This window comes from Micropterus dolomieu, unplaced genomic scaffold (genome assembly GCF_021292245.1).
Source record: "Micropterus dolomieu isolate WLL.071019.BEF.003 ecotype Adirondacks unplaced genomic scaffold, ASM2129224v1 contig_12519, whole genome shotgun sequence".
NCBI classification, from domain to species: Eukaryota; Metazoa; Chordata; class Actinopteri; order Centrarchiformes; family Centrarchidae; genus Micropterus; species Micropterus dolomieu.
The window spans coordinates 15377-25571 of record NW_025741505.1 but is presented as its reverse complement, the minus strand read 5'-3'; the positions used below and the strand labels follow the sequence as shown (position 1 = coordinate 25571).

At 38.4% G+C, this 10195-nt stretch overlaps 1 protein-coding gene across 1 annotated transcript in view; it reads right to left on the bottom strand.

Moving 5' to 3' along the window:
• Nucleotides 1–243: 243 nt before the first annotated feature.
• LOC123966078 (receptor-type tyrosine-protein phosphatase mu-like) overlaps nucleotides 244–10195 on the bottom strand; it is a 25091-nt gene continuing 15139 nt past the window's right edge. The window contains exons 3-5 of the mRNA XM_046042316.1: nucleotides 5135–5222; nucleotides 1448–1524; nucleotides 244–428 (exon numbers count right to left, since the gene is read on the bottom strand). Coding sequence (XP_045898272.1) covers nucleotides 276–428; nucleotides 1448–1524; nucleotides 5135–5222 — 318 coding nt within the window. The 3' untranslated portion in view covers nucleotides 244–275. The remainder of the gene's footprint in view (nucleotides 429–1447; nucleotides 1525–5134; nucleotides 5223–10195) is intronic.

Sequence of the window (10195 nt, the reverse complement as noted above, 5' to 3'; positions counted from 1 at the left end):
TACTATCTGCAGTGGAGGTTATACTATCTGCAGTGGAGGTTGTACTGTCTGCAGTGGAGGTTGTACTGTCTGCAGTGGAGGGTGTACTATCTGCAGTGGAGGTTGTACTGTCTGCAGTGGAGGTTGTACTGTCTGCAGTGGAGGGTGTACTATCTGCAGTGGAGGGTGTACTGTCTGCAGTGGAGGGTGTACTGTCTGCAGTGGAGGTTGTACTGTCTGCAGTGGAGGTTGTACTGTCTGCAGTGGAGGTTGTACTGTCTGCAGTGGAGGTTGTACTATCTGCAGTGGAGGTTGTACTGTCTGCAGTGGAGGTTGTACTGTCTGCAGTGGAGGGTGTACTGTCTGCAGTGGAGGGTGTACTGTCTGCAGTGGAGGGTGTTTGAGTTCTTACCTTGGGTAGCAATGTAGTGATTGGGTCTGTGGTAGCCCTGAGAGAGGAGAGGACAAGCCGAAGAGGAAGGAAAAGAAACAATAGGTCATGTTAAAGCTAAAGATGTGAGGAGAAATGTTCTTCAAAGATCTAAAACAACTAGACGTTTCAGTCTGAATCCTGTGTTCACACCATGAGTCTGTGGCAGGGCTCTACAGTGCGACCATTTTGCTCCCATATGCCCCTAAATCAATATGTGCGAAAAATTATTTATTAAGTAACTACCGTAACTACAACCTACAATATCGCCCCCACCCTGCCCGCCGCGCAGCGCTGCTAGTGGCGGGCAGGGTGTCGATATCGATAATTATCACGATAAGTTTCAAATCTTTATTTCTTTTGAGATTAAAGGCAGATTTCTGCTACTGAGGGACCTTAACCTGATGGTTAATTGTGGTTTAAACTGGTCTTTATGGTCAACAATTGATGTCAAACAGTGGATCACCTCACAAATCAGAGGCAGAACATTCAAAACAATTATGATAAAATCTTTTTCAACACATATGCATGAGTAAACATGACTTTTTATCTAATGTTTTAATATTACACTAATACACTCATTAAAACTAGTTTCTTCTCCATGTTGTAGAAAGAGATGTAGAAAAAAAGCTTTAACAAAATATGAAGGCCGATGCCGGGGGCCCAGATCCAAGGGCCTCCAATGGTTTCACAGCATAGTTGAACACAAGGAGAAGGAGCACACACGTGGTATAAACATGTGTATGATAAATAGTTTGCTGTGGAGCCATGTGTGGGAGCGTCTGGCTCTGTGAGGTCCTTGTTTCTCCGGCCCTGAACCTGAACCTTCACAACCAAAGCCCACTTTATACTTCCCCTCACAAGGGTAGGAACACACGCGCTCGCTCTCAGCAGAGACATCTCCTCTGTCTGTGTGTTTACAGAGTAAACAGCAACCAACACCGCCTGGTGACCACCGTCGCCATGGAAACACAATCCACCAGGACGTTTCAGGTCGACCTTTAGAGGAACAAAAGAAGTAAACTGTGTGTTACTCACGTCCACGTAGTTGGCGTTGATGTAGTCAGAGCCGCTCTCTCCGTCCTGAGGCTGCAGACGCACACGGGAGTGGTCGTCTGACACACACACACACACACACGCACACACGCGCGCACACACACACGCACACGCGCGCACACACACACACGCGCACACACACACACACACACACGCGCGCACACACACACACACACGCGCGCACACACACACACACACACGCACACACGCGCGCACACACACACACACACACACGCGCGCACACACACACACACACAGTGTTAATTGGCCGGCTTGTTGTCGTGGTGAAGCTGAATATAATCACCTCTAATTAGCTTCTGCTGAACAAATGATCTAATAATAAATTAATAACCACTTCATTACATTCATTCTACTAAATGATATAAATAAACTGAATCTGTGTGTGTGTGTTAGAACTGTTGTGTTTTGTACGCATACATTATTCATTTTCACAATTTCTTCTTCTGGAAAACAAAACAATTTATATCCTAATAGAACAAGAAATAAATGCAAGAAATAAAATACAAATGAAACCTCTTTAAAGTTCTGTGTCTGACGCTGATCGTGAAACTCTTCAACCTGCAAACGTGAATTTCAAGCGTCAACATTTGATGCATTCATCAACAAAACGCACGATGATCATGGAAAATCAGAAACGAGATGAAACTGATCCACAGTATAAACTGAAACAAAATGGCGGCGCCTTGACCTGACTCTGACGATTAATCAACTATTAATTTACTTAATAGATGAATTGTTTCAGCTCTAATCTGAATTATGCCATTACAGGGCTGATGCTGTGTTTCTTTCTGTGAGTAACCCATGTAGCCGTACGCAGACATCAGGACATTATGAAGTGCTTATTAATGTTCAGTATGTGTTCTATATCGTTACAGACGTTTGCATTCAGTACGTGTTTATACAAAGATATAAAAAGATTCAAAGTTGGGTCTGAAAGTCTGGTTTCTGGCCCACCGTCCACCTCCTTACTCACACCTTTCTGTTAAATATCCTACACCTTTAGCGTACTAATATGACGCTTCCCCCAGTTCGTTAAAAACTGGCGCCAAGAGATCGTGACCATGTGTCCAGTTGTGATGACTTGGGAGTAAGAACTTGTGTATGCCACACCTTCCATTCCAGCCAATCAGAATCCAGAATTCTCATTAGCATAAAACAAAAATTAAACGATAAATAAAATATTCAGTAGTTTTTAATAATAGTTCAGTTTATACTGTTTATTTCTTAGTCGTTCCATCACGGAGGGTACAGCGTACTTCTAGTTTAACTTAATTAATCCTTCATGAAGGGTTCCATAAAAATAAAGTTATTATCATTAATCAATCGTTATCTCATTAATACTCGTGTGTTTGGAGTGAAAAACAGCGAGAGGTTTAAATCTCAGTCGACCGTCAGTCTACAGAACTTTAACACGTTTAGCCCTGAGGAGTAAAAGTGCGCCGTCATCTGAAGCTGTCAGAGTTTCAGTTCGAAGTCAAATCTACAAAACTTAAAGAAGTTAAATCAACAGACGAGTTATTTCACGAGTGCCTCCCACCAGGTCTGAGGCCTGCAGCTCATTGGCTGTCACCGCTGTTACACACACACACTGGTCACAGAGACTGGTGTGTGTGTGTTTGTGTGAGTGTTACTGGCTGGTGTGAACATGAAGTGAGTCCCTGCAGGCCACCGTAGCTCCCAGCATCCTCCATCACACCTCATTAGCATAATTACACCACCACAGGACAGACTCTGTGTGTGTGGATGTTCGCCAGCAGCTGAAACTGAGCAGCTGTCAACGCTAACTTTCTGGGACGTTAGCACATTAGCTTCAGCAGCTACATGATGTGTCTGTGAGACCCGGAGCTGTGTGATGATAGGAGCTGACCCCAGATCTGCCCGACGGTAACGAACCGCAGCACAAACAGCCGTGTGTTTCCTGTCTGACGCGTTCAGACACTCTGATGCGGCTGGTTTGAAGGCAGCTTCAGACTTTCTGCTCTTTGACACTGAGCTCGAATCTGGATGTTTTAGTTATTCAAAGTTGTCATAGCAACACGTCCCACAGCACAAACCCTCTAACGATGGCTTTAAAAAGTGTTTCAATAAACGCTCTCAAATTTCTACAGGTTTCCCACAGCAGAGCTTCTAACGGCGTCTGTCTGTGGAGCGGAATGTGATGCCCAGCATGTTTAACTGTCTGTAAGTGAGTAAGTAAGAGTGTAAGTGTTGGAACGACACAATGAAATGTTTCATCATTCATGTTCCTGGGTGGACGTCAGGTGTATCTGCTGTTACTCTGAAGCTCACAGACCTACTACTCTGCATTTCCAGCCCTTTATTGTAGATCTGCGACTCCTGTATGGCAGTTTTGCATGATTCAAAGTTCAAAAATATAATTTACAGGCATCACATCTGATGAACCAGTGGTTAGGTTGTTGGCTAATTTATGGCTACAAATGCATCACTACAGACGTGTCCACCGTCTACATGTGACGGTTACATCTATGGTTAAATGTGACAGGCCGGGGGCGCACCAGACCTCTGTTTATATCCTCACATTCCCTGACTGCCACCTCTATTGTCACATCCAGTGAGACGGGTCAAGTCCCAGATCAAGACCAACAAGTCCCATGTCAAGACATGTTCTGAGCAAGGACCAAACAGTGACGAGTCAAGTTCTAATCAAGTATTATGTCCAGACCAACAAGTCCCAATACATGTTCTAAGTCAAGACCAACAAATACCAAGTCAAGTTCTAATCAAGTCCTAAGTCCAGACCAACAAATCCCGATTCAAGTTCTAATCAAGTCCCAAGTCAAGACCAACAAGTCCCAAGACATGTTCTAAGTCAGGCCAAACAAGTGATGATTAAAACCAACAAACCCCGAGTCAAGTTTTAAGTCAGGACCAAGAACTGACAAATCAAGACAAAGTATCAAGTCAAGTTCTAATCAAGTACCAAGACATGTTCTAAGTCAGGTTCTAATCAAATCCCAATTCAAGATCCAAGTTCTGAGTCAAGTCCGAAGCCATGACCAACAAGTCCTACTTAACCAACAAACCCAACAAATCACAAGTCAAGTACCATATCAAGAACAAAGAATCATGACCAGCAAGTCACAGTTATGACCTGCAGGTCACAAGTAAAGTCCCAATTCAGTTCAAATGTTAGAGTTCATGTTCTGCACTTGTTAAGACCTAATAGTCCTAATTATACACAGTAGGAGTTTCAGTCACAAGGTGTTCTGAACAGAACAACTGCACTCCCCATAACAAACAATTTGGGGAGAATGCACGTGCCATTACACCCTAGATGTTACCATCACTATTTTCCACTGTAGTCTGTAGAAAAACCAGTATACAGGGACACCTGTAGTGGCTTGGGCGGTTGTTAATGGTTCAATCATGGACATCATGAAAACTCATCTGAGGCACACAAATCATCAAGTGTTCTCCCAGTCTAACATATTAGTGTTATCTATTGTATATTAGTACTGTATGTTATCTGTATCTACAGTATCTGACTGAGCTACATGTCTGCTCTCTACCAGAACAAGGCTTCCACAGTGTCGTTGAGCTGAACCTCTGAAACACAGTCAAACAGGTTTAAATCAGTCTCTAAAACACACCTTACATCCACATTATGAATAATGTGTGGGTACATACAGGCGATGATGTTTCCGTAGCGATTCTTCATGCGGTTCTCATCCTTTTTGGCCGAATCCCACGGAGCTGACTGTCCCTCGAAAAAACTCTGAAAGGACAAAAAAAAAACAGAGGGTTTGTTTGAAAGGAGAACAGATCCAGAATGATGAAACTCAGTGAATGACTTCATGAATAATGCAGCGGATGTGTTTGATTTCCTGTTCTCTCCCTGAACACACACACAGGCGTTAGTTTTGTGGTCAGAGCAGATGATTAAGTCCAATTATGAGAAGGAGGCTCAGAGAGAAGCCGGAGGCGTCTAAACACACACTGATGGTTGTTTTCTTACTGAGTCCAAACAGTAAAAGTACTCTGACTGTTCTGTGCTGAAACAACACTTTCCTCTGCGTTTATCTGTGTGCAGTTCAAAGGTTTAGTTTTGCTGGACTATCTGGCCCCATGATGGAATAGAAAACACCAGCTGAGTCATTTTGGTATCTTTGTAGTCGATAGTTTTGTGTCTCTGTGGTAATATTTTGCATCTCTTTGTTGTTTTGTGTCTCTGTAGTAATATTTTGTATCTCTTTGTTGTTTTGTGTCTCTGTGGTAATATTTTGCGTCTCTTTGTTGGTTTCTGTCTCTGTGGTAATATTTTGCATCTCTTTGTTGTTTTGTGTCTCTGTAGTAATATTTTGCATCTCTTTGTTGTTTTGTGTCTCTGTGGTAATATTTTGCGTCTCTTTGTTGGTTTCTGTCTCTGTGGTAATATTTTGCATCTCTTTGTTGTTTTGTGTCTCTGTGGTAATATTTTGCATCTCTTTGTTGTTTTGTGTCTGTGGTAATATTTTGCATCTCTTTGTTGGTTTGTGTCTCTGTGGTAATATTTTGCATCTCTTTGTTGGTTTGTGTCTCTGTGGTAATATTTTGTGTCTCTTTGTTTTGTTTCTCTTTGTGGTAATATTTTGTGTCTCTTTGTTTTGTTTCTCTTTGTGGTAATATTTTGTGTCTCTTTGTTTTGTTTCTCTTTGTGGTAATATTTTGCATCTCTTTGTTGTTTTGTGTCTGTGGTAATATTTTGCATCTCTTTGTTGGTTTGTGTCTCTGTGGTAATATTTTGTATCTCTTTGTTGTTTTGTGTCTCTGTGGTAATATTTTGCGTCTCTTTGTTGTTTTGTGTCTCTGTGGTAATATTTTGCATCTCTTTGTTGGTTTGTGTCTCTGTGGTAATATTTTGTGTCTCTTTGTTTTGTTTCTCTTTGTTGTTTTGTTTCTCTTTGTGGTAATATTTTGCATGTCTTTGTTGTTTTGTTTCTCTTTGTGGTAATATTTTGCATCTCTTTGTGGTAATATTTTGTGTCTCTTTGTTTTGTTTCTCTTTGTGGTAATATTTTGTGTCTCTTTGTTTTGTTTCTCTTTGTGGTAATATTTTGTGTCTCTTTGTTTTGTTTCTCTTTGTGGTAATATTTTGTATCTCTTTGTTGTTTTGTGTCTCTGTGGTAATATTTTGTGTCTCTTTGTTGGTTTGTGTCTCTGTGGTAATATTTTGCATCTCTTTGTTGTTTTGTTTCTCTTTGTGGTAATATTTTGTATCTCTTTGTTTTGTTTCTCTTTGTTGTTTTGTTTCTCTTTGTGGTAATATTTTGCATCTCTTTGTTGTTTTGTGTCTCTGTGGTAATATTTTGTATCTCTTTGTTGTTTTGTGCCTCTGTGGTAATATTTTGTATCTCTTTGCTGTTTTGTTTCTCTTTGTGGTAATATTTTGTATCTCTTTGCTGTTTTGTTTCTCTTTGTGGTAATATTTTGTATCTCTTTGTTGTTTTGTGTCTCTGTGGTAATATTTTGCATCTCTTTGTTGGTTTGTGTCTCTGTGGTAATATTTTGTGTCTCTTTGTTTTGTTTCTCTTTGTTGTTTTGTTTCTCTTTGTGGTAATATTTTGCATCTCTTTGTTGTTTTGTGTCTCTGTGGTAATATTTTGCATCTCTTTGTTGTTTTGTGTCTCTGTGGTAATATTTTGTGTCTCTTTGTTGTTTTGTGTCTCTGTGGTAATATTTTGTGTCTCTTTGTTGGTTTGTGCCTCTGTGGTAATATTTTGTATCTCTTTGCTGTTTTGTTTCTCTTTGTGGTAATATTTTGCATGTCTTTGTTGTTTTGTTTCTCTTTGTGGTAATATTTTGCATCTCTTTGTTGTAATATTTTGTGTCTCTTTGTTGGTTTGTGTCTCTGTGGTAATATTTTGTGTCTCTTTGTTGGTTTGTGTCTCTGTGGTAATATTTTGCGTCTCTTTGTTTTGTTTCTCTTTGTGGTAATATTTTGCATCTCTTTGTTTTGTTTCTCTTTGTGGTAATATTTTGCATCTCTTTGTTGTTTTGTTTCTCTTTGTGGTAATATTTTGTATTTCTTTGTTGTTTTGTGTCTCTGTGGTAATATTTTGTGTCTCTTTGTTGTTTTGTTTCTCTTTGTGGTAATATTTTGCATCTCTTTGTTGTTTTGTGCCTCTGTGGTAATATTTTGTATCTCTTTGCTGTTTTGTGCCTCTGTGGTAATATTTTGTATCTCTTTGCTGTTTTGTGCCTCTGTGGTAATATTTTGTATCTCTTTGCTGTTTTGTTTCTCTTGTGGTAATATTTTGTATCTCTTTGTTGTTTTGTGTCTCTGTGGTAATATTTTGTTTCTCTTTGTTGGTTTGTGCCTCTGTGGTACTATTTTGTGTCTCTTTGTTGGTTTGTTCCTCTGTGGTAATATTTTGTATCTCTTTGTTTTGTTTCTCTTTGTTGTTTTGTTTCTCTTTGTGGTAATATTTTGCATCTCTTTGTTGTTTTGTGTCTCTGTGGTAATATTTTGCATCTCTTTGTTGTTTTGTGTCTCTGTGGTAATATTTTGCGTCTCTTTGTTGTTTTGTGCCTCTGTGGTAATATTTTGTATCTCTTTGCTGTTTTGTGTCTCTGTGGTAATATTTTGTATCTCTTTGTTGTTTTGTTTCTCTTTGTGGTAATATTTTGCATGCCTTTGTTGTTTTGTTTCTCTTTGTGGTAATATTTTGCATCTCTTTGTTGTAATATTTTGTGTCTCTTTGTTGGTTTGTGTCTCTGTGGTAATATTTTGTGTCTCTTTGTTGGTTTGTGTCTCTGTGGTAATATTTTGTGTCTCTTTGTTTTGTTTCTCTTTGTGGTAATATTTTGCATCTCTTTGTTGTTTTGTTTCTCTTTGTGGTAATATTTTGTGTCTCTTTGTTGTTTTGTTTCTCTTTGTGGTAATATTTTGCATCTCTTTGCTGTTTTGTGCCTCTGTGGTAATATTTTGTATCTCTTTGCTGTTTTGTGCCTCTGTGGTGTAATATTTTGTATTTCTTTGTTGTTTTGTGTCTCTGTGGTAATATTTTGTGTCTCTTTGTTGTTTTGTTTCTCTTTGTGGTAATATTTTGCATCTCTTTGCTGTTTTGTGCCTCTGTGGTAATATTTTGTATCTCTTTGCTGTTTTGTGCCTCTGTGGTGAATATTTTGTATCTCTTTGCTGTTTTGTTTCTCTTTGTGGTAATATTTTGTATTTCTTTGCTGTTTTGTGCCTCTGTGGTAATATTTTGTGTCTCTTTCTTGTTTTGTTTCTCTTTGTGGTAATATTTTTTATCTCTTTGTTGTTTTGTGTCTCTGTGGTACTATTTTGTTTCTCTTTGTTGGTTTGTGCCTCTGTGGTACTATTTTGTGTCTCTTTGTTGGTTTGTGCCTCTGTGGTAATACTTTGTATCTCTTTGCTGTTTTGTTTCTCTCTGTGGTAATATTTTGCGTCTCTTTGTGGTAATATATTGCGTCTCTTTGTGGTAATATATTGCGTCTCTTTGTTGTTTTGAGTCTCTATGGTAATATTTTGTATCTCTTTGTTGTTTTGTGTCTTTGTGGTAATATTTTCTATCTCTTTGTTGTTTTGTGTCTCTGTGGTAATATTTTGCATCTCTTTGTTTTGTGTCTGTGGTAATATTTTGTGTCTCTTTGTTTTGTTTCTCTTTGTTGTTTTGTTTCTCTTTGTGGTAATATTTTGCATGTCTTTGTTGTTTTGTTTCTCTTTGTGGTAATATTTTGTGTCTCTTTGTTGGTTTGTGTCTCTGTGGTAATATTTTGTGTCTTTGTTGGTTTGTGTCTCTGTGGTAATATTTTGTGTCTTTGTTGGTTTGTTTCTCTTTGTTGTTTTGTTTCTCTTTGTGGTAATATTTTGCATCTCTTTGTTGTTTTGTTTCTCTTTGTGGTAATATTTTGCATCTCTTTGTTGTTTTGTGTCTGTGGTAATATTTTGTATCTCTTTGCTGTTTTGTGCCTCTGTGGTAATATTTTGTATCTCTTTGCTGTTTTGTTTCTCTTTGTTGTAATATTTTGTATTTCTTTGTTGGTTTGTGCCTCTGTGGTACTATTTTGTGTCTCTTTGTTGGTTTGTGCCTCTGTGGTAATATTTTGTATCTCTTTGCTGTTTTGTTTCTCTCTGTGGTAATATTTTGCGTCTCTTTGTTGTTTTGTGTCTCTATGGTAATATTTTGTATCTCTTTGTTGTTTTGTGTCTTTGTGGTAATATTTTGTATCTCTTTGTTGTTTTGTGTCTCTGTGGTAATATTTTGCATCTCTTTGTTTTGTGTCTCTGTGGTAATATTTTGTGTCTCTTTGTTTTGTTTCTCTGTGTCTCTATGGTAATATTTTGTATCTCTTTGTTGTTTTGTGTCTTTGTGGTAATATTTTGTATCTCTTTGTTGTTTTGTGTCTCTGTGGTAATATTTTGCATCTCTTTGTTTTGTGTCTCTGTGGTAATATTTTGTGTCTCTTTGTTTTGTTTCTCTTTGTTGTTTTGTTTCTCTTTGTGGTAATATTTTGCATCTCTTTGTTGTTTTGTGTCTGTGGTAATATTTTGTATCTCTTTGCTGTTTTGTGCCTCTGTGGTAATATTTTGTATCTCTTTGCTGTTTTGTTTCTCTTTGTTGTAATATTTTGTATTTCTTTGTTGTTTTGTGTCTCTGTGGTAATATTTTGTGTCTCTTTCTTGTTTTGTTTCTCTTTGTGGTAATATTTTGCATCTCTTTGTTTTGTGTCTGTGGTAATATTTTG